Source organism: Urocitellus parryii, chromosome 7 (genome assembly GCF_045843805.1).
Source record: "Urocitellus parryii isolate mUroPar1 chromosome 7, mUroPar1.hap1, whole genome shotgun sequence".
NCBI lineage: Eukaryota > Metazoa > Chordata > Mammalia > Rodentia > Sciuridae > Urocitellus > Urocitellus parryii.
In genome coordinates this window covers 37,740,855-37,766,769 of record NC_135537.1, presented here as the reverse complement: position 1 = coordinate 37,766,769, position 25,915 = coordinate 37,740,855, and the positions used below count along the sequence as shown (strand labels likewise).

The 25,915-nt window shown below is 34.1% G+C and overlaps 1 protein-coding gene across 3 annotated transcripts in view; it reads right to left on the bottom strand.

The window, feature by feature from the left end:
- Stk3 (serine/threonine kinase 3) overlaps positions 1–25,915 on the bottom strand; it is a 284,170-nt gene that overhangs the window by 66,424 nt on the left and 191,831 nt on the right. For all 3 annotated transcript variants that reach the window (XM_026384024.2, XM_077800961.1, XM_026384033.2), the window contains exons 9-10: positions 23,039–23,231; positions 4,629–4,804 (exon numbers count right to left, since the gene is read on the bottom strand). In XM_026384024.2, the coding sequence (XP_026239809.1) occupies positions 4,629–4,804; positions 23,039–23,231 (369 nt within the window). The remainder of the gene's footprint in view (positions 1–4,628; positions 4,805–23,038; positions 23,232–25,915) is intronic.

Here is a 25,915-nt window from a genome sequence, read left to right as displayed (position 1 = left end):
CATTAATTTTAATTTCCTGTTGGCTCTACAAGGAATGAGTGAGTAGTGAAAGCACAATGTGCCACATACACTCGAGTTTATGCCACATGTACACCTGTAATCATAAACTCTTATCCAGGGCTATCCACTGGCACATTTAGGATTTTATGTGTTTATTTCTTTTTTACCCTAAAAGAAATAAATCTGAAACATCTACAGTTATCTCTTCATACTTTGCTAATACACTCTCTCACATCTGGAAATACTTGACAATAATCATTTAATTAATGCAAAGCTAATTGATGACAATGTGCTTAAAAACTTCACTCTAAATAAAGTGGTTTCCTCAGTCCACAGAACCAAGAACTGAAGAGAACAAGCAGTCCTTTGACTAAGCAGTACACTACAAGAGAAATTTTTATCCATCATCTCTATAAAATGCAAAGACATCATCTGTATTTAAACAAATAAAGTAGATGATAGCAAACTGCCAGTGGGTAATAGTGGGTTTAAAAAAAAAAAAAAACAACTGGTTACTGCTGCTGGTTATGTTCTCCTGAAGGTCTTCAGAATCTGTCTTGCTGAGGGCTTTCTAAAGTGCTACCTTTTAAGAGTTCCTGTAATCCACTGCTGTCTCCAGTTTCTTAATTACCCATTTACTACTGGGGGTAACATTGAAAGGTGAAAAGACCCTGACAAGAAAATGTTTCTCCAGAAGAAGGGAAGACACCCAAAATGCCCATGGTGGCTCCAGCAGCAGGGCTGGCACTTTCTATTGAGTTTACTATTTTCTGCATTTTGCAGAAATGACTTGTTTTGTTTTGTTTCCATATAACTCTATTGAATTACCAACTAAGGAATCAGAGGTACGACTGCAGAAAACCTAGGAAAGCCCCAGGCAAGTTTACACTTAGAGGAGAGGATTTGTTTTTCCTCTGCTACAATTATTGAGACTTTTCCTCCAGTACTGCCCAAGAGGATTCTTATATGCCTTAGCTCAAAAGAACAACATGAATTGAATAAATATTTAAGAATCAGAGTAATCAAGAAATGTTAACTGACAATTCAGTTTGGGTCAAAAACAAAATGGTTGATTTACCTAATTCCTCTTATACTAGTAATTATTGTCAATCCAATTTCTTTCTATTTTAAAAAAATTTGGAACCAATATAGTGGATTTAACAGATGGCTTTTAAAGTTTTTGTTCTTATTCCAAATTCTTTATGTTACCCAAAATATATCTATTTAAATATGATACTGTAATTTTTGCAAAACAAGATCTACATGCGCTCTATTTAACACTAAACAATCTGGATGCTAAGGCTGTTTGGAAATAATTCTAACAAAAACTGAAACATTAGACAAGTGCTATAATAAACAGATTTGCCTTTTACATTTGTTTTGGAAATCTTCAGAGACACAGCCTAAATAGAACTATTTAGTAGAATTGAAATTATTACCACAGGTCAATTAGTTGAAATATACTTTATCTCCCATCTTTATATGATAACCCCCAACTGGTGACATCATAAACTGTATTATCATCTTATTACATCCAGGAACATAAAATGAAATATACTTCCCAGCACATCTAAAAGACAAATGATAAAATGATTTAAAAGAAAATACACAAATTATATTGCATTCAAGCTTTAAGATAAAAAGTGCTTCCTATTCTGCACATCTGTCTAGCAGGTGCCTCAATGAATAAACTTTGCCCTTTAGGAATCTGCTTTGACAATGAAGTGTCCTCTCTTATATTTCTTTCTTGAAACCTATTTTCCTCAAGGCAGAAGGATGAACATTTTATGTCCTGAAAATATGGTCAAAATAAGTTGAGCTTGTTTTAAGCAACTTCTGTTATTCATAGAAATCACACAAAATTCAGTTCTCTTTTGGAAGGTAGCTTTGAGGAGATAACAAAAACCTTAGCACAATTTACACTTTGATGAGTCACATTTTTTAAACATTCTATATCTAATAGATGAGGGGGTGATTAAGACCAGATTTTCTTTATTATTAACAGCTGGTATCTCAAGTGGAAATCTATTTTTGCTTTTAGTCCACATCCCCATTTTGTGAGCAAAGTATTCTACCAAATCACTTCACTGTGCCCACCTATGCCTCTTCTCTAATTATTCTCTCTGTCCCCTTATACACTTATCTTTTGCCATACTCACTATGACTCTTAGAAATGCTTTACTTATCTCCTGGCAATCATCCCTTAATTCATCTTTATTTATTCCCATCTACATTTCCCTCAGTGGCTATTACATTTCATCAAAGGGATGAGAGGGTTGAGCAGTTCCAGTTGACAGTATAATAAATGCTGGGGAAGAACTATTCTAGTCACTCCCTTATTCTCCACTCCTTGTTCAAGGCTATCTGCCCTGTAAAAGTCAAAAAATTAATAACTTTGCAAAAATTGTATCTAGCCATATAATCCCTTCAAATCCCTCTCTTACTGGAAAGGTTCCCTCCCCACTTTTAAAATTTTTACCTTTAATTCCCCACTTCATAGTACTCTTCAATTGAGTAAGTCAACTATTTTGTTGTGTTCACTATAAAGGGTACTGTGGAAATCCAAATCAATTTTAGCATGAATTTTTCTATTTTTACAGAAGCACTAGGATTCTGATGTAGATTATATTGAATCTGCAGAACACTTTGGGCAGTATTAATATATTTTTTAAATATTATTTTTTATTTGTAGTTGGACACAATACCATTATTTTACTTTTATGTGGTACTGAGGATTGAACCCAGGGAACCGCACATGCTAGGCAAGTGCTCTACCACTGAGCCACAACCCCAGCCCCAAGTATTATTATTTTAATAATATTAAGTCTTCTAGTCTTTGAATAGGAGATGTCTTGTCTTTTCACGTATTCTTTAACTTTTTTCAGCAACATTTTGTAGTTTTTAAATGTACAAGTCTTTCACCTCCTTGGTTAGGAACATTCCTGAATATTTCATTCTTTTTAATGCTACTGTAAATGGACAGCATGTATATTCTAAACTGGGATCAAGAGGCCTTGCAACTTCTGTTTTCAAGCTCTCAGAAGGCTGTTACTGCCACATAAAAACCTCAATGGGATCATATGAGCTACCCAACACTCAGCACAACTGCCAGACACATGAGCAGGTAATTTTAGAAAAGCTATACAACTGCCTCAGTCAAGCTGGGAGATAAGTACAACCACTTGAGAAAGAAGGATTACTCAGTTAAACCTGACCAAACTGTTATCCCACAAAAAAGTGAGCAAATAAACTAGTTATCTTAAGCCATTAAGTTTTGGGATGGTAGCAAAGAATAACTAAAACTGAATTAAATCACTTTATTTGCTCTTTCTTAATTATGATAATTTATTCATTACTTATAGCTCACTCATTTCAAACCATTTCCCAGAGGCTATTAAGACTTATTCCAACTGAGACAAGACAGAGTTTTTGATGCTAAGTACTCTACATTATTCATCATGTTCATGAATGATTTAAAGCTTGAATGTCAGCATACTAAATAATTTATAATTTTTTTAAAAGTAGACAACTTAAAATGAAATCTTACCAGAACTAAAAAAATGCAGATTTTTTTCCTAATTTCTTATTTCAATATTGAAAAAACAGTAAACAGGCATTACAACCTGTGATTTACACTAAGATTTGCTAGTAATTATTACTAAACTTTTTGAGGATGGATTTTAAAATTTTATCATAACATTATTAGAAAACTCAAATAATCACATTATTTAGGAGAAAAGTATTTAAACTTAAAAACATTCCAAATCTCAAAGCATTGAGGTATCAGGATATCTAGGCAAAATGGCTTAATATTGCTTAAGAATTTTAAAGATATGCATGTATCTAAATTTTTATTTACTTATAGGTTCTGTGTTTATTTAATAAATATAAAAAATTACAATTTTATTTGGAAAAAATCTTACAGAATACTATCAAAAGTAAAAAATTATTTAAAAGTTACAAAAATTTACTTCATAAAAAATTTTACTCCATTAACGAATTTATTTTGAGAATCTATTCTTTCAAATTCTGCAAACAGCTGCTTTAAAACTGAGTATCTGTATTCCTTGCACCATTTAAAAGAAATAAATAATAGTGGGCTAAAAGAAATAAAGAAAAATACATAATAGGTGATAAGGCAGTTTTAACTGAAGCTTATATGTGACCTAAATACATATAGTACAGGACTATTATTTCTGACAAACCAAGCAGAATTAGCACTCAAGTAGAAACTAATTCAGTTGCTTTCAAAGTCAAAGCAAATTTTTCAAAGTGTATGTCATAAATACTTTTTCATCTTTTATTCTGGTAACTGAGTTTACAGTCAGAAGTATCTCATATTTGCCCTACTGAAAAATTCTTTTGTAATAGTTGTCATTTTAGTTTTAAGAAATCCTACATATTTATCTGAATTTGAGCCATGATTTATTTAACTATAAGCAATTATTTATGTTCTCTGTAAAAATCTTTCTGCAAACAAACTACAATTTCACCATTTCCCTACTCATACACATGGCTATATGTTATATATTAATAGTCCATAATTTGTATTTATAAATTATGTGTCTTGATGTGATGATAAAATACAAATGTAAAAAACATAAGTGGAAGAATTCAAATGTACTTACAAAGTCAAAGTCTCCATCTTGAGGAACTTTCCAGTTATCAGGAAAAACATTTTTGGACATAGGGAAGGGTTCATGCATGTTCTGATTACAGTTTTCATGATTCTTATTCTTGAAGTCTTGCTTATCAAAGTAGTCCATGAAAGATGGTCTTTGTACTTGTGGTGAAGTTGCATTTCCTTAGGAAAACAAAGAACATAAGGAGGGCATAAGCTCTTACATTTAAAGATATATAATCTTTATTGAAGTGTGATATTTTTATTTATTGGTACCAGGGATTGAACCCAGGGTAACTTAACCACTGAGCCACATCTTCAGCTTTATTTTTTTATTATTTTTTTTGTACCAGGGATTGAACTCAGGGGCACTTGATCACTGAGCCACATCCCTAGCCGTAAATTTGTATTTTACTTAGAGACAGGGTCTCACTGAGAGCTTGCTAAGTACCTTGCCATTGCTAAGGCTGGATTTGAACTCTTGATCCTCCTGCTTCAGCCTCCCGAGCTGCTAGGATTACAGGCAAGCGCCACCATGCCCAGCTGAAGTGTGATTTTTTAAATTGAGCCATATAATAAATTAGTACTGCACAAAATCAAAGCCAACATATCAATTTATGAAGAACAAAGTAAAATAAAACATACATTTAAAAAAGTATACAAACCAAATAAAAATTAAACTGATAAACAGATCTAAAATATTCTCAGATTATAGAAATATTTCAGATTTTCAGCAGAATATCATCTTATTAAAAATCATATCAGATGTCCTTGAAATTTGTCAAAGAAAATGAACTTTAAAAATCCAAGTGTTTTTGGTGTTCTTTTTTACATTTAATCCTGTATTATTATTGTAATTAACAAACTTTCAGCTGTCACAAATTATAGAACTTACTCAGGATTTCTCTTACACCAATTTCACTACTCCCTCAATCTCACTAGCTGTTTTCCTTCTCTCTAAACTTTCAAGGCTTTGTCTGACATATTTATATGCATGTCTACCACAGCTGTTTTCTCCAGCCCAGACCTTGCTCGTAAGTTATATCCAATTTTATAACTGCTTGCTGTTATACTACTTAATCTGAGATGATTTTGAGTTACTAATCGCCAATTCTGAAACTAAATACAAAAATTTTTTCCCTTAAATATGCAGACCCTCCCAAACGTTCTATCCTGGTTAAGGTCAAAATTATTTATTAAATCTCCCAAAGTAATAAAGTTAAGAATTAACTAAAATACATCTCATCATACTGAGGCAAGCAAGTAGACCCTACACCCTCAGACAGAATAAGGGCTTCAGAGAAGGAAAAGAAGGAATGAGACCATGCTATCCTAAAAGGAGACACTGGGCCTGAGGAATATTCTGTCATTGTCCCTGACAGCTTCAACCCCGACACCTCTTTTGTAGCTAGAATGTCCTCTTACTGTTCTTAACAACTTCAGCCACAAGAACTCTTCCTTACCCTTACCTGTAGCAACAGCTGAGCACCAGATTCACCCTTATTTCAAGTACTATTCCTATCCTGAATAGACGTGCCAAACCATAGGTTGGATTCATCCTCTTAATTTTGTAAATAAAGGATTGAAATTATACATTTCTGATTGGTGTATTAAGCTCAGAGCTTGAAGAGCTTGATTGGTAAATCCAAGTATCCCTCACCCCACCAATCATCTGTACTGGGCCATCAGTTATACCTTTAAAACCCCCTGGATAACAGACATCCACTGGCATCCCTCTTTTGGGACCCCTCTCTCTTTGGGAGCTCTGCTTTCTATTACTCTAATAAATCCTGTTACTTTACTCTTACCCTTGTGTTTGTGGATTTCATTATTCAAATTTGTGAGACAAAGAATCAACTGGACATCTACACTCTTTGTGTTACAACATCAAAATGATCATTAAGTGTTTTTTCAAAAAAATATTTTTAGTGGTAGATGGACATAATACCTTTATTTATTTATTTATTTTTATGTGGTGTTGGGGATCGAACCCTGTGCCTCACATGTTCTAGGAGAGCACTCTACCACTGAGTCACAAGCCCAGCCCCTGATCATTAGATGTTTTTAATTCTTCTATTCATGAGTTGTTAAAATTAACCCTTTTTCTCTATACATCATTGCTATTGTCTTAGTTTAGTTTCTGATGATTTCTTGCCAAAGTCATCATACAGCCTCCAAACTGGTCTCCATGCTTCCAGTAGTTCAGTTTTGATTTTATACTGTCAACATAGTGACCTTTGTAAATACAAATCAAACCATGTCATTGTTCTTGCTTAGAATCTTTCAATCAATCCCCAATTTTTTATACTGAAGAATTGAAGTGGGAAATAAACATTTAGAATAACTAGATTTTTAATCTGGCAGTGAAGGTATTGATGAGTAGTCTCCAAATTGGATTCCTTAAAGCTCTAGGACTCCAAATAAATGTTCAAGGACCACCAAGAAGGCATTTTCCTCAAATTTTCCAAATAGAAAATAAGCTACCTTCTTGAAAACTTCATGAGGGAATACAGGACATTCAAATCTCTCCTGTAATTTACACTCATGTTCCAAACAAATTCCTCTGTCACATATTTGTCTCTCAGATTTATGAAAACAGATATATGGCTCCTATCTTGGCTGTTTTTCAGATGAAACAGCCCCATTTTCTTTCGTGTGACATGTTTTTTCAGACTCATGACCATCTTGTTTACTTGCATATGGGGACAGGTCAGTCTTGCAATGTTCCTATAAATTGAACCATAGTATTCATAATAGTGATATGGCCAATCTAAAATGCTTTTTGCAATAGTATCAGTTTAGCTTAAAACTACCAGTACTACTATGACAACTTAGTAACACTGCTGGCTGAGTATGATATAAGGTCATTCTAGTCAAAAGACTGCAATTCCAAAAATATCTTTAGGAATATAGAATGAATTGGAACTGACACCTATTTTCTGTGGTAAATTCAAGAATCTGCAATTCTCTAACAGCAACAACCAAAAAAAAAAAAAAAAAAATAGAGTGAGATGAGGAAGATGGAATTGTCAGACAAGCATCCCTTCTGCCCTTTCCTTTCCCTGGCTCTTAGATTTCTGTGTGTGTTATTTGGCAGAACTGGAGTGTAGGTGATTTTGCTTAGGTGAGGACACAAGAGAAAATGGTAATGATGGCGTTTATTCATTTAAAAATTTTTATCTCATTGCCTAAAAATGACATGATTTCTCCTATCAAACAAAGTTTTTATTGACTTAATGGAGTAGGTGTTTTTCTTTTTTAAACAGTGGTAAAAAATTACATAAAATAAAATGTACCATCTTAAATTTTGTTATATACCCAAAAGATTAAAAAAGGGTCATGAAGAGATAATAGAGGTATTTGTACATTCATGTTCTTTTATAGCATTATTCACATTAACTAAAACATAGAAACTACCCAACAGTTCACAGACAGAATGGATAAGCAAAATGTGAAGAAGGAAATTCTGACACATGCTACAACATGGATGAGACTCAGGATATTATGCTAATGGAAATATGCCAGTCACAAAGAACAAAAATTGCATGATTTCATTTAGAATAACTACCTAGAGTAGTCAAAATAAGACAGATTCCAAGAAGCCAGAGAGAACAGAAAATGGGGAGTTAACATTTAAATGGGTATATTTCAGTTCGAGAAGGTGAAATTCTAGAAGGTGAAAGGAATAGCTAGATGTAGTTAATCATTAGATGTTTTTAATTCTGCTAAGTCTTTTTCTATATATGTACAGATCCTTATGTATAATCCCAGCTACTTGGCAGGCTGAGGCAGGAAGATCTCAAGTTTGAGGCCAGTGTCTGGCAACTTAGCAAGACTCTATCACAAATAAAAAATGAAAAGGGATAGGGATGTAGCTCAGGGATAAGAGTGCCCCCCTAGTACCCGTGAGGCCCTGGATTGACTCCCCAGTACTGACCTCCCATCTCCCGACACACAAAAAAGTATGAAGATGGATAGTGGTGGTGTTTGCACAATATTATGTATTGAATACTTCTGAACTGTACAGTTAAAAATGGTGAAGACACTAAATTACTTTTCCATTTTTATTGGGGTAAAATACACATAAATAACATTTAACCATTTTAAGTATATGGTTCAGTAGTATTAATATTACTTTTATTACTACTTATGTATTACTTTTTCAGTACTATTACATATAACCTCCAGAATTCCTTTCATCTTACAAAACTAAAATGATGTACCCATTAATCAAAAGCTCCCCATTTCCCCTCTCCTTACCCCTGCCAACTACCATTTTATTTCTTTTTTTTTTTATCTCACTACTTTCTACCTCATATTAGTAGAATCATTATAGTATTTCCTTTTGTTTAGGACTGGCTTATTTCACTTAGCATAATGTCCTGACGGTTGATTCATGTTGTACTATGTGTCAGAATTTCCTTACTTTTCAGGGATAACTAATATTCCATTGTGTATGTTACATCACATTTTGCTTATCTATTCATCTGTCAATGGACATTGGGTTGCTCTTATCTTTTAGTTATTGGGAATCATGTGTTACAATCATGGGTATATAAATATATCGTAGACACACAGCTGACTGTGTGATTTTAAGTTAACCATCAATTTAAGTTAACTAAGTCTTTTTCTATATATGTATAGATCTTTATTTGCAAGTGATCTTAATTTAATAGCTACACAGAAACCTTTTACATTTTCTTGTGGGTATTTTGATGGATGAGCTTCAATTCTGATCAACTGAATCATGACACAAAGTAGATGTGTGAATAATATAACTATTAGTAATGTGCTTATTTAATTTTTTCAAAATTGAATTACATATTTTTTATTTCATTTTTTATTGATTTTTAAAAATAAATGACAGTGGAATGCATCACAATTCTTATTACACATATAGAACACAATTTTTCATACCTTTGGTTGAATATAAGGTATATTCACACTAATTCATGTCTTCATACATATACTTTGGATAATGATGTCTTGTTTCTGTCTTAACCCTTCATTAAATTGTAAGATCCCTAATACAGGAACCTACACCCTGAATAATTTCACAAATAAGATACCTCTGACTATCAATGATGTTTCTATCTACCCAGAAGTTCAATCTCTATAAACCTGAAAAGGAGCTATGAGATGCTATGTGTTTTTTCATCATTATTTTTGAATTGGTGGAAGCTACTGGTCTTTCATGACTATCAACTGTACTGTGATAATATACTTGAGATATTATTATAATTAGAATAACTGCCCCAGTAGAATCAAGAAGAATATGATATTCAGAATATGCATGTACTAGAAAAATAGAGGATGATCCTCAATACAACTCTTTCTCTAAATACCCATTCTCTAATTCCAGGTGTTAGAATGCTTAAAAATTAGTGTGATAAAATATATGGAATCTATATCATACCAATTGAAAAGATACTGAGTTACTCAAAATTAGAATAGTATAAAGCAACAGTATTTGTGGCAAACTCTATAAACTTAGAGTATCGTCATATTTCACATGCAAAAATAAATAAAATAAATTTTAAAAACCTAACCAACCAACCAAACAAAAGCTCCTTTCGTACAGTTCATCAAGATAATGGCCAAAGCTACCTTTAAATTACTGGTCAGAAAAGATTTTACTAATATGTTAAGAATGGAAATACATATCTCATATATATTTGCAGAAAACAAGGTGTTCTATTTCAACAATCAATAAATATGTTAAAAATCAAGATTTTGTTTTTATGGTGTCCAACTTCAACTTTGCTTCCTGAAATCCCAGAAAGAAACAGAAGAAGGGAAGGAAGTAGTTAATTTGACAAGATTTTATGACTGACATTTGGACAGGACACAAATAATCCAATGACAGATTTTTAAGTATCCTTGATGTGTCTTTGGGCCTCATCATTAATAAGACATATTTCTCTATCTCCAGAATGAAAATTTTGTTTCTATGGCAACCTTTTATTCCAAAATAGTGTTCAGAAATTTAACCTTGGTTATTCTACACATCTGCCCCATTTTATGAGAAAAAGGGGGAAAATATATTGAAGTGTGGCTAAACTTAACAAACTTTCTACAAAATACTTAAGAAAATCAAGTCAAAGTGGGGAGTAGGGTAAGGAGATATCCCATGAAGAAATCATTTGAGCAATATTCTTTTCTTCTTTTGCATGCTTGCACACATGCCCCTTTCTCCTTCTTAAGAGATGAGTAATTTTTTTTTGGTTGAACTGGGGATCAGACCTAGGGCACCATGCCTGCTAGACACAAAATAAACTGAGCTACACTCCCAGTCCAAGAGTAATTCTATAATGGAATTACATTTTATTCCAAAATTCTGATTTGCATCAGAAAGTCTTAAAAAGAGTAATACACATAAAGACATCTACAAACTTGAACTTTCAGTACAATAAGGGTTATTAATGTTATATAGAAAAGTCAGAATCAGAGGACAGGGAAAATGGGATTCGAGAGAAACTAACTTAGAAAATTAAGAAACCCATGAAGATCACCATTATCAACTGACAAAGGAATAGAAACGTTTCACTGAAGTATATTTCTAGATAGGCTTTTTAAAAAGTAAATTCAAGGGCCTTGGAAAACAAACAGGGACACATACAAATGGCACTTCTAATCCACTTTAGAAAACAGCACTCCACAACCATTGTCCCTACCCCAAATCTTTCTCCTCTCTCCACACAGGGCCAGGATCATATTGCTCTTACTACTTTTCCCTTCCACCCAGCACTGGCTTCACTGCAAAGATTCTAGTTATAGCCTCGTTGTTTTCTTTTCAAGTCGAAGGTAGGGAAACTCTTCATCTAGGATATTTACCAATATCCTGGCACCATAATGAGTCAAGGGTATTATGATAAACCAGTGACCCTTAATTCAGATATTTGAGTCAGAGAAAATACACCCATAGCATTTTAGGAATAAATGGAAGACTAACTTTTTCCTACCAGAAAATAATATAAAACAACTACTCTAGTATGACCTACACATTAAAAGTAGTAGTATGCGCTGGAAAGGAGGAGAAAAATAAATCTCAAAATTTGTTTATTTTTATTTTGGAAATGAAGTAGGAAAAACTTTTTATATTTTATAAAAACTTTCACAAAAATAATAAGATGGGCTCAGGAGGTATTTCCTTTGGAGATAGAATAGGGAGAAGACTGAAATAAAGATAGTATTCTGTTCTGAGACGAGTCAGCAAAGTAGAAACTTGACAACAGTGGCAACACAAAGGGCAGAGGCAGACCAATCTCTGAGGTTGAACAAAAAGGAATTACTGGGAAATTTCATTCCAGAAATCTACTTTCCCAACCCTAGTAGTCATGGGCCTGCTTCTAACACTATCCTAATCAGGAGCTTCTATTCTATGAGCTTCTACGAGCTACTTTCAAAAGCTTCTCAGAGTAAAACATCTGTCTTCCTAAAATCTATAACCTCTCTTTTCCACAGCAAGAGTGCATCTCTTATGGGTAGAGTGGCCATCTAATAAAATTGTGGCCAATGATACATAAAATAAGAGTTTCTATGAAAGTTCTGTTTTCTTTATTGAGGTACCACCCCTTATATTTCTTGCTTTTTCTTCTTGCCTAGAATGCAGTGTGGAGAATAAGCATTTATTCTGTAAGCAGGAGGATGACAGTAACACCCTAAAAATGGAATTATAGAAAGACTCTCTAATGACTTCACAAAATCACTTTCTCAGTGCAGAACACTCTGCTTCTGGATTTCTTGTTAAGTGGAAAAAAAAATGAATCCTAATTTATTTAAACTACTGTTACTTGGGTTTTCTGGTACACGCAGCCAAGTTCAGCATTTAAATGGTACATTTCTATTCACAAGTGGAAGGTGTAGGAAGAAGGAGCAGGAATGAAGATTTTGTTGCAAGAATATCCTGACTTGAAATTTGAAATCCACTATTATAAAAAGAAATCCACATAGTAGTTTAATTGTCATACATTTCAGACAAATTATAACTTTAAGGACATTTTACTGGCTGACCTAAAAATCGATGGTAAAATGCCTCATGGGTTACACACTCAAAAGTTTGTAAAATTATCTATTCTTAGGTTAGAAATAAACATTCTTACAAAGAGTTTAAAAAGTCTAAACATCAAACAAAAGGCAGTCTGTTCCATTAATTAAAACAAATTTTTTTTTTAGTTGTAGATGGACACAATGTCTTTAATTATTTATTTTTATGTGGTGCTGAGGATTGAATCCAGTGCCTCACATGGGCAAGGCAGGTGCTCTACTCCTGAGCCACAGCCCCAGCCCCCATTAATTTTTATTTCTGGATGATTTTATAACAAGATAATTTTATTCAAAATATGCCTATGTATAATTTGCCATTCAAATGTATGTGCTTATCTCTAAATATTTTCCAATTGATTAACTTAAAACCTAGTATTAACATTTAGAATGTGAATTTGTTATACACAAAGAAAGGTTAAAAAATAATTTTTAAAAAATTTATAAAGTGGAATAGATTAAAAGTTTGTTTTGAAAGCTAATGAGAGGGGGCAGCTGTAACTGCCCAGTAACATTTAACTATACAATACGAAATACATGCCACAGTGTACAGTTTAGTTTCCAGGGAGATACATATTCACAGAAGTGGGACAGAGAGGATGATGTCTTAAACTTGCAATTTATTTAACAGAAAAAGAAAAAAAAAAAAAAAAAAGGAATCCTGGGCCCTTCCATGGGAGAATGAAGCAGGAAATCTCAAGATAGTAACCACTGTCATATGTGATTGTAGTTGCTATGGCAAATACTTTTTTTAAACACAAGAAAGAATTGTCACATAATACTGACATCAATTTTTCAAACTGCAGTTAAGTTTTGATCCTAGCTTATAAAAATATATTTTACTCTGATAATCAAAGCATTTTCAAAATTAGCCAGTTTCTCAAATTTGGCCCAATTCTTTCAACTTTCTTGCTTGTACAAAAAAAAATTAATAATAAAATAAGCACTACTCATTCCCTTTGTGCTGTGAAATTTTAAAGAAAAGGGATGTTGTCCCATCTCCTTCATGATTTCCTTAAAACATTCCCAAGAATACTATATTGTGTGGAATACAATACCTTACAAAATATGCCAATCTATCCACAATTATTCATTAACTTTCCTAATTTGCAAGTTTTCTAAACAAGTAAAGTCTTCATGAAAATTTTAATATACAAAGAAATTTTAAAATACTTCAACAAAATGTAATTTCTTAGCATGATTATGGCAGACATTCAAGTGTAAAGAAAGAAATAGTAACTATAACACAAATATAATATGTACCAACACCAAAGATATTTATGAATATTCCTTAATTATTAATGTTCTTCTAAAAATATTTTAAGATATAGATGTTCTACCTGACTAATGATCTTGGAAATTTTTCCTTTGTTCCCAAGAGTAAAGAGAACACATATTAAAAATCAGGATGTTAATAAAGAAGCTACTGACATCATCTTTTCCCCTAACTTCATCAGATCATATTTTAAAACAAAGGAGGATACATATGACAAGGAGAAGTTCCAGAGGCTAGTCAAAAAAGAGATTAAAAGCTTAGAAAATAATACCCGAACCAAGGTTAAAGGGACTGAAATTATCCAGTCAGGAAAAGAAAAGTCTGAAGAACAATTTAATAAATATCTGAGTATATTTGAAAGGTTCTTACACATAAAATAGTGACCAGCTGTTTTCCATCTCCAATGAGAGCAAAATAGAAGGAAACAGACAAATTGAAGTCCAGGATTTTAGTTAAATAAAAGGAGTGATTTCCTGTGTGAGTAATAAACATTAGAATGTTTTGCCTGTGTCTATAGAAGTCCTTTCTTCAGAGTTCTTTGCAAGAAAGAGATTTTCATGCACAAGAAGAACTAATATTTAAATGCTTTCCTGTGCTTTGAGGTAGTAAATCAGATACCTTACAACTAAGTCATACAATGATAGGACTAAACTGGGTCATACTTCATTAACCATCCCACAGACCCAGGAACATAGAAGCGTGGACCATGTTGCATGCCTCCAAGGAGCTCCAACTCACTGTAGCCACAGGGATGCTGGATAGCTAGTACTTCTGAAGAAGAAAACAAGTGTTCCTAATTGCCTGAAAATACTATAGGTATTTGCATCCTGTTGCAAGAGGGACCTGTTTACTACTGACACTTTTACTGCCATGTCCTGGTAGGATTAATTTACTAGTTATATAAGCTTTTTTTGTTTGTTTGATTGTTTTTTCAGGAAGAATGGTAAGATCTCTGGGAGTAGAAGAAATATAATACTTCTACCCACTCTTCTCCCCTTGGTGATTATTTCTTGGCACTGGACACTCTATCCCTTCTGATTTACTTGTTTAGCTCAAGACTTTGTAATCGTGGGGAAAAATTATTTCATGAACATTTCATACATTATACCTATGTATCTAATACTTTTTCTGAAATAGATTTTAGAAGAACTTGGAGAGAAAAAAAGAAGATTGACTAAGCAAATCATCAAACTTAGAAGTGGATGCCCAGGACAAACTGCACTGTGCCTAGGGACATTAGATAAACCAGGGAGCAGCAATATTCAATGGTCAGTCTTTCCTTCTTGGTGTCTCTCTTAAATCTTTCAAAATCAATCTATTATTTCCAGAAAAAACTCCTAAAAATGTAAAGAAGAATCTCATTTGCTCTCTTTTACTAATTAAGTGAAACTGTCTATATATATGCTAACCAAAATAAACTGATTTTTTTTTTGTGGTGCTGAAAATTGAAACTATGGCTTTGCACACAGTAGGCAAGCTTCTACCACTAAGCTACATTAGTCCAACTTTTCATTTTACCTGAGATAGGGACTAAGTTACCCAGGCTAGCCTCAAACCTATAATCCTCCTGTCTCAGCCTCTTAAGTTGCTGGGATATTAGGTATGTGCCACCATGCCTGGCAACTGAGACATACTTTGTAAATCCCTATATATTATAGGTACACAAAAAGAAATTTTAAAAATGTGTATCCAATTAAAATTTCTTAATTTAGCAATCAGTAATTAATAAACAGTTATAAAAAGTTAATGTAAGTAAAGAATATAAAGGCTAAATTTTACCAATTATTTCTCCACCTTTTTTTTTTTGTTGTTGTTGTTGTTTTAGTACTTGGGATTGAATCCAAGGACCTTGTCATTTGGGCAACATCCCCAGCCCTTGTTTTTTAAATTTTTTTATTTTTTATTTTATACTACATTTCCTAGAATTCCTTGTAACTTGTAAATCAAGTCTACTGCTTTAGCTCATGAAGATCTTTTAAGATCTTAGGACATTGCTAAGTTTTTGAGGCTGGCCTTGAACTTTCGATCTTTCTGCCTCAGCCTCCTTAGTTCCTGTGATTATAGGCGTAGACCAACATGCCAGACTCTCCACCTATTCTTAATATAAAAATTTATTACTTCACCATCAAGGTCCTTCTCTGCTCAGTGTGTTCCGGGGTGTCTCCATCATTGTTAAATACTTCAGGTAGGTTCTAAATATAATGTGAGTTCTGGCCCCAGAGATTACAAAGTAGAAGTTATTTCCTTGTACTAAGAAGTGGTTATCAGTCCTAGTTGTACGTCAGAAGTACTTTTAGAGCTTTTGCTGCTACTTGTTTAATTCAGGTTTTAAACAGAGATGCCCAGGCCTGCTCCAATCTGTAAAACCAGCATCTCTGAAGGGGAACTGCTATGATATACATTTCTGAGGTTAGTGATTTTTATCCAAGAGCAGAGTTCATCTTGTAAATCAAGTCCACTGCTTTAGCTCATGAAGATCTTTTAAGAATCTGATTCTATCTTATAATGTATTTTTATTTTGCTTCACTTCTTGTCATTTGCAATTCTGATGGACTTTCTCCTAGAGCTTCATCCAAGTATCTATTAAAAATGTTGAGCTAGCCAGGGCTGAGGCCTAGGCTCTGTGACACACTGTGAGAAACTTTTTCATTGAAAACAACTTATTTAACTCTGTGTTCGACAGAAATTTAGCAACCAAAGTCACTTATCTCTGATAAGCCTTCATACTATACAGGTTGGAAAGCTAAACAAATACTACATTTCCTAGAATTCCCTGTAACTTACAGTTCTGAGTAGATGCAAGAAAGTTAGCAAATAAGCAGAGGCCCATATTATTTCAGTTATTTCCTGTGGTAAGCACAGTCAAAGGGACCTTGCGGTTTTTATATCAGCATTCCAGCATCTAGTCACCAGTTTCACAAGTGCTGAAAAGGGGCTAAGTAGCTCTGGAAGCTTTCTAATCTCTGAATGGCAATGAGGTTGATTTCAATCTATGTTACTCCACTCACTAAGTGTCAATGACAGCCTCTGGATTGCAATTCCTGTTTGTGTCAGTCAGAGCAGCTCCATACAAGCTCACTTTTGTAATTTTGTGGAGGTCAGTCCTAGAAGCTTAGCCTATATAACCTTCTCCCTCAACCATTCCACTGATTTTGTTAACAAATATAGCTCTGACTTAAATCTATTATGATTAAAATACCTACAGGAGTTTCTATTTCCTCTTAAAAAAAAAAAAAACCCTTCGGACTGATATATGTACATTTGGGTGTTAACAGCTGGGTCAAGCTACATATGTCATTAACAGATATCATTAAAGACCTGTCGAAGAGTTTTCCTGGGTTCTAAGACACAACATCTATGCCCTGAATTTTCTCTGATCTAGTAGTGTTACAATGATATAAAAAAAAAGGACATTATATTATTTTGGCTTGATTTGTTCTTGGGAACCAACCTATGCTAATTTATAATGATCCTGATCTTTCCTAAAGACTCACAGATGTTCCAGAATCCTCCAAAAGAGGAACATCTAGCTCACTAGCCCCTGAATAGTGATGTGATTTTCATGTCAAATCTGGGTCTGTATGCTGCTTCCATCACTGATTTGCTAAGAAATCTTGAACAAGGTACTCAACATGGTAAATGGTGGTGAAATACTATTTAACAGGATCTTTGTGAGGAATAAATGAGACCATGAATACAAAGTCCTAAGCACAATGCTTGGCCGGAAAGCAGGCCCTCAATTAATGATACCTATAAGTTGAGAAATTCATTATTTTTCCCCTTTCCACACAAAAAAGGCAAATTTATTGCTGGTACTCTTCCCATCTGTTCAAAGAGATGTCAAATTTCACAAACAGTGGAATAGTCTCTCACCTAAAGTAATCTCAACATACATCATCAAATATACTCCTACTCAGGAGATGCCAGGTCAGCTGAGTACTCTCTGACCATGCCCTTGAGTTGTCACATCTCAAATCCCTCTTATTCATGTTTGTGCTACTCGGTTCATTTTGTAGGTCATAGGTCTTTACAGATTCTTTTCTGGCTAAAAGAATGTGGAATAAGGTATAGGAGGAGGCAGGAAGAGGTGGGAGAAAGAAACTACTACAAGAAGAGAATACGGAGCTGTTCAATGGCTTAGTATCTACAGGTCCAGGAAAATCAGGCCTTTATCACTGCACAGGAAGCAAAGCTGGACACAAAGTCCACGGCTCTTCAGATGCTCCAGCTTCCCAAGTTGTTTTCAGGATAAATTGACAGGGTAAATAGATGGGAGATGGCTTTTCACTGACCATCTACTACATTTAATGCTTTCTGCTTTATGTATTTACATAAATTCATACACACATGCATACATACACAGATATATACCACTAAAACTCAATAAAGATTAACTAATTTATAATCAATGACCTGGCTTCAGATTCCATTCTCTTTTTCATTGTGCCATATCATTTGTTCAGAAAATATTTAATGAACATAAATATGCTAAATATTTTATTAGATATTGGAATAAAGTAGAAAAAAATAGATAACCACACAGAAGCAGGTGCTTACAATGCAGTGTGATGAGTGTCATAAAAGCATGAGGTAAGATGGCAGCACATGGGAAAGGGTCCCATCCCTAACCTAGGGTAAGTTGAGAATCTCCTAACTGAGCCTAAGAAGATGAACTAGCCAGCCAAGAAAGCAGGAATCCAAAAAGAAGGATTAGGGCAGTGCGAATGCTCAAAGGTAAGAAAGAGCATCGTAACAGCCAAGGAGCTGAGGGAATAAAGAGACACAAGAGTAGAAAGACAACAGGGATCTGAGCAAGTACTGCCTTTAACTCATGTTGGCCTTTAGCCTGACAGCAACCAGAGTCACTGGAAGGCTATAAACAGCAGAGAGATGTGGTGAGATCTGCAGGGAGAGTAGGGAACCAACATGGAGGGCAATCCATTAAGACTTACAAGTGAGAGTCTATGAGGACCTGCACTAGGAAATATAGCAGATGATAAGAAGAGGACTGATATTTACCAACTAGAATAATTGAGAGTTAATGTTAATGCAATGAAGTGGTGAAGGAAGAAAGAGAAATCAAGAATGACTCCAATATTTCTTATTTTAAAGTCCACATAAGAACACCCACACAGCATCTCTAGGATCTTATAAAAAAATATTTACCTTTACTCTATGAAGTAGAAAGAAGGGTCATCTACTAAAACTAATGGGGGGGGGGATGGCAGGAAATTTATAAGGTCTAAAATAGCCATTCTGCAAAACGAGAAAGAGTTGAGCAGAGAAACATAGGCCTATGGGAAAGTCTGGAGGGCCTAAATGGGGCTGAAAGTCTTGAATCAGTGGCCTTCATCTATAGAGATTTGAGATTTTTCTCCAGTACCACTCAGAAACCAGTGTGAAGATGCAGAGAAGATAGACAAATAGATCAATTTTTCAGGAGGGCAAATAAGAAAGGCATTACGGCAGAGGAATTAAGGATATAAGTAAGAGTGACTGAAAGAACGAAACACAGCCTCAAATTTGAACACAGAAGTGCAAGGTGAGTATGACAATAAAAAGAAAGCAGCTTTTAGAGGACTCCTGTGACAGCATTTCCCCAAATGTGTTTCTGAGACACTAATTACGTATGATGTTAATCACCGAAATCCTCTTCATTAAAGTTTTTCATGGCTAAGTAACTTAAAGCCTGGGTAAGTCTTTTGAACAGGTTTCCCTTCTACATTACTTGCAGAGCATTTAATAAGCTAATAATATATTACCGTAGATCTCCGATAATATATCTTCAGGATAAATGTACACTTTCCAAAACTTCTGAATACTACAAATTGTTTGTCTATATTTATTAGAGAATCTCACTTAATATGTATCTTAATGAACACATTTTCAGAAGGTCTGCTCTATGAAATGAAAGGTATGCTTAACATACCATACCATACCATACCATAAGCGAGCATAACACTTTTAAAGGAAGAACTCTTTACCGGATAATAGCTTACTGAGGCAGGGGGTTTACCTGAAAATTCTTTTAGCTCTGAAAGATTTACATCTTTAATCCTACTATAAGACAGTACCTAAAAGAGAAAGTTTTGACTCTGGCTATAATGTAATTACTATTCACCAATGGAACCAATATTCCAAGGACATCTATTCTTATGTGGCAAAGAACATTTGGATGGCATTCTGACAAGGACAATACTTACCATCTGTTCGGGGAAACAACAACAACAACACACACACACATACACAAACTTGGGTAAAGAGTATAGCTCTTTCTCACATATCAACAAGGTAGAGTTTCCCTTCAGGGCAACTTTATGTCCTCCATAAAGACAGAGCTACAAGGCAAAAGGCCACAGTCTTCTCTTTGCTGAAGCAACTACTCTCCCAGAATCACCACAATGAAATAATTTCCACTATCCCATCATTTTGCTAATAACAGATTCTTGACTTGATGCTAATGAAATCTTTTGGGATAAGAAGCTCTGATAGTTGACTTCCTTAAATGACAACCAAAGTGCTTATATCTTAGCATCAATCATTCAGAATTCCAACTGGCATGGACCAATAGGGTAGAACATAATATACAAGGAAGAAGTAAAGATCCATGTGTAAATATTGGTAATGCCACATGGTAAAAGACCTCGGTTTCCAAGCTGATGCCTGGGCATTCCAAAGGGTAATGAACAGAAGAGTGGGAGTAGGAGGGAAAAACAAAGTCCTCACTGCTGAAAACAGGTCTGGAATTCTTGGGACATAATTGCAGGGTAAACACCTTTTTTATTTATTTGTTTATTTATTGTTGCTTTGATTGATGTGACATAAGCTGAGACCTCATATCAACTAATTAAAGCTTTAAGAAATATTTACATCATGAATAAAAATAAAACTAAAGTAGTTATGTGATTTCTGATTAAATAAATTTTTCTTCAAGGACACACTTGTTACTCTTTTTTTAGAAAAAAATTTTAGTTATATTTTGTTTATTTATTTATTTTATGTGGTGCTGAGGATCAAACTCAGTGCCTCATATGTGCAAGGCAAGGGCTCTGCCACTGAGTCACAACCTCACCCCACATTTGTTACTCTTGCTATACTACAGTATGACAACACTAGGGGTTAGTCTAGTATCACTTGATTTGATTTTGGAGAACATCAAAAATCCCACACCATGGAATGATGTCTTATCTATAGAAATATAAAATACAGATAGTTGGCCCAGGGATTTAAAACTTGCTGAGGCATATAAAACAACTGCAGCTGCATAAAACAGTATCTGCTCAACTTAAAAATGGGCTTTCAATAAAATCTTTTTGTGACAAAAAGTCACACCTACGTATTATCATCAAATTATAATATGTTGATTTCTGTAGTTGTCACAGCTACACATCACAACATGAATTTTGTGGAAATCTGTGGTGTGATTTTAAAGTATGATGCTTGACAAATCATCATCACTATTTTCTTGAAATATAATAACATAAATGAGATTCCATGAAGACTCATTTTTTATCCACTGTACATATACTGATGTTGAACTACAACTACATGAAAGCTGTTTATATAGTTTTTAGGAAGCTCTGGAGTTCATTAGATATAATAAAGCACTCCAGATCTTCTAACTTATATGCTAAAAATCCTGTGTTTTGATTGAAAGAATTTTATCAGTTGCAGAAAAGTATGCTATATGCTGATGGGAAATATGTTAACTACCTTAACAAAAGGTATTTTTGATCTACAGGACATATGACTTGTACCCAAACACCAATGGCTTTGGAGGCCACAAGAACATCCTTATGCATTTGAGTTCGATATGTTATGGATGCAGAAAGTCTGTTCTATTCAGAAGACCAGCTAGAAATTTTGGAAAATCAAAGATTTAGGCTGTTTTCCAGGACAAAGTAGTAGATCCACAGGGCAAAGTAGTAGATCCACAAGTGGTAGGAGATAGAAAATTTATAAACTTCACCATTCTTCTAGGATTAACAATCGGTTTGCATTTCATGCTTCATGACTTTCCCCTTCAAAGTATGCAATCACAATGTGAAGAAAGAAGCACAGTGAGGCTAATAACTTAAAGCTATGAGGCAGGACCTCAGAGAGGTAACAGCAACGTAGAGGCAGTAGCAAAGAGAAAGGGGTAGGCAAAAAGAAAATAGAAATGTCAAGAGAGGAAATTCCAATATTCATTTTGCAGTTCCATCTGATTATTTATAACTTTCTAGGCTCTATGATGGCAGCAATCATGTAATCCTGCTTTCCTACCATTTAGAAGCAAAGCTGTATAGAAGAAAACATCTAGTGCTTAGACTTCAACATTAACCACATAGGACGAGGGTAGCAGGAGGAAAAGAAGAAAAAGGTCAGGAGAGATGAAGAGATAATTATCTGTTTCTACCTACCACTGTGAAATCACAATGTTCTGCCTGCACTGTTAACTGTAGTATCTTCAAAAACTTTTTTAAAAACTTATTTTAAGAAAGAAATGCTAGTCCATGGAAGATCCCCTATCTTTATCATTCTGTAAGCTACAGAGGTCCGAGAGAACAGTTTAACCAGCATTTCAGCCCCTGCAGTACCCCTGGCATTGCGCCTCAAACACAAATGATAAGCAACAGTAAATATGCATGGAATGGAACTTTCTCTATGAGCACCCCTGTCTCCTGATACTTCTTGCTAGTGTTTCTTATTTTCTTACTTCATCTCTCATTTCTTTCTATAGTACTCCCGTCTCTGTGGCTTAACTGCTAATTTAGACAACATGAAATAATATTATGCTGTACTTATTGGAACAGAATTTTAGGTTTACTTTTTTAATTGGAAAAGTAAATGTTAGGAACACTATCTTCTTTTTTTCTAGAATACTTTACAAATCAAATTATGGCTAGCAACTTTCAACAGAAAAAAAATTTGATAATCCTAAGTTAAAAATGCATTCCTTTGTGCTATATTAAAATTAAAAAAAATCTTTTTTTAACTGGGAAAAATCAAGAAACAAAATTTTCCATATCTGGTTCTAAAAATTAATACAGAACTACCCTGGTTCCTTGAACACTTTCAAAAGAGAAAATTAATATTCAATGGGAAAAGCCACATACTTTTCATAGTTCCATCTTCTTCTTCCTCGTCTTCACTATTTATAACCATGGTCCCCAGGTCAGACTCTAACATAGTACTGTTATGTTCAATCATGGTCTGGGCTCCTTCACTCATTGTGCTCGTAGCCCGCATTGTGCCCACACTTTCTGAACTAGTCTTCACCATGGTGTGGGAATCCAGCTCATCTTCATCCTGCAAGCAAATCACCATAGTGAAGAAAGACTTCTCTAAAACAGCTGCATTTCTTAATTCTTAACAAGAGTACACATATATTACATCTTTACTAATGATAAAAATACTACTATTATAATTAATCTTAAGGTAAACATACACAAATGATATTTAAGAGTTAAAAGTATGAAAAATAATCTAAGGTTTTCAGTAATTAAAACTCAAGGAAAACCAGGTGCAAACCCCTATAATCCCAGTGACTCTTAGGATGCTGAGAGAGAAGGATCACAAGTTTGAGGCCAGTCTCAGCAACTTAGTGAGACTCTGACTCAAATAAAGAAAAACAAAACAAAAACCTTAAACAACAAAAACTGTTTTATGAAACAGAAGACTGTTAGATGCTTTTGAAATAAGAATTAAGATAGGTAAATCATCAACAAATACATAAATAAGGTGACAAAGTAAATAAGCATACAAAAGAGAACACCTTTAAGATTAAACATGTTGGCACCTTCTTTTCTAATAAGCATAATAACGTTTATAACTTCTACAACAGCCATTAGCTTTTTCTCTTAAATTGTGGTAAAATATACATATAAAATATACCATTTTACAGATCTTTAAATGTCTAGTTCGGTGGCATTAAGTACATTCACAATGTTATATAACCATCACCACTACACATTTCCAGAACTTTTTCATCATCTCATTTAGAAATTGTGTATGTACCCAATAAACAATAATTCCTCATTCCCCACTTTCCCCAATGCCTGGTACCATACTTTCTTTCCCTATGAATTTGCCTTTTCTATATACCTCAAATAAGTAGAATCATACAATATATACTCTTTTGTGTAGGGCTAATTTTGCTTAGTATATGGATATCAAGATTAATCCATGTAGTACCATGTGTTAGAACTTCGCTCTATTTTAAGACTGAATGATATACCATTGTATGTACTTTAAACATTTTATTTTCCCTTTCATTTGTTGATGGATATCTGGTTTGTTTATAACTTTTGGCTATTGTGAATAATGTTGCAACAAACTCTGGTGTGCAAATATCTGTTTGAGTCCCTGCTTTCAGATAGACTGCTTAGTAACTCTGTTTCATTTTTTGAGGAGTCACCAAATTGTTTTCCACAGTACCTATACCATTTTACATTTCCACCAGTGATGCCTAAATGTTTTTTGTCAGCTTTTTTTGCTACTATGACCAAAGACCTGACAAAAACAAGAAAAAGTTTATTTGAGGTTCAGTTTCAGAGGTCTCAGTTCATAGATGACCAACTTCATTGCTTTGGACACAAAATGAGGCAGAACATCAAGATGCAAGGGTATGGCAGAAGAAAGTACCTTAGGACATGACACCAGGAAGAAGAGAGAACTCTTGCTCACCAGGGACAAAATATGTACCCCAAAGGCACACCACCTCGTAATGACTCACCTTTTCCATCCACACACTACATGTCTACAGTTACAACCCAATTAATCCCCACTAGGGAATTAATGCATTGATTGGGTTAAAACTCTCATAAACCAATCATTTTACTTCTAAACTTTCTTGCATTGTCTCACACATGAACTTCTGGGGGACACTTTGACTAATCCATAATACTAGATTTCCAATTTCTTTACATCCTTGCCAACACATTCTTTTTCATTTTTAAGATAACAGCTATCTTAATGAATATGAAATGAAATCTTGCTGTGGTTTGATTCATATTTTCTTAAAGTGCAGTGATACTGAGTTATCTTTCACATACTTAGTGGTCATTTGTATATTTTCTTTAGAAAAATGTTTACCAAGTCCTTTGCCCATTATTTTGAAATAAAGTTTTGGGTTTTGTCATTGTAGAGTTGTTATACATTCTGGAATTTTGAAATTATGCATTCTAGATATTAACCTCTTATCAGATTGACATCTAAAACTCAATTATTTTCGCCCACTCTTTGCCTTTTCTTGGCCATTGTGGTACATGTGCTTGATTCTGTTCCTTACCATATCCTCTCACAAGACTTTCAGGATTAAGTGATTTCTGTCCAAGAAAAAAAGCAAAATTGTCCCATTTCCAATGAATTTGAATGAAAGAGGAGACACAGGAGGAGAACCAAGCTGGGTCTACGAAGAATCATACCATGTGGGGCTGGGGTTGTGGCTCAGCAGTAGAGCGCTCACCTAATTTGTGCGAGATGCTGGGTTCAATCCTCAGCACCACATTAAAATAAATAAAATAAAGGTATTATGTCCAACTACAACTAAAAAATATATATTTAAAAGAATCATACCATGAAATGGCACACATATCTATGCTGCATCTGGGTTATGATCATCTCATTACATCAAGCTGAAAAATGTCACCACTGGGTAGTGGGTGTATTTAACTGCAGATTTGATCTTTTTTAGTTATGAAAGTTCTGTAGTACTGGTTTTGGTTGGTTCAGTAATAAATATGTGGAGTTTAAAAAAAATATCTCCACCACATTCTCAAATTGAATATTATTCCTTCCATTGCTCTACTCCTTTCTGTCTGCCTCAGTTCCTAACAGTTACCACCACAAAACACAGTAATTTTCACTAGCTTCACAAAAGAAATACTTCAATATATTCTTTTATTCATTCTGTTTTACTCCTATATATAGTTAATATGTTCTCTTTCATTCATCTCCTCTTCCATTCCCATGACAGGTGGTATATGCATCAT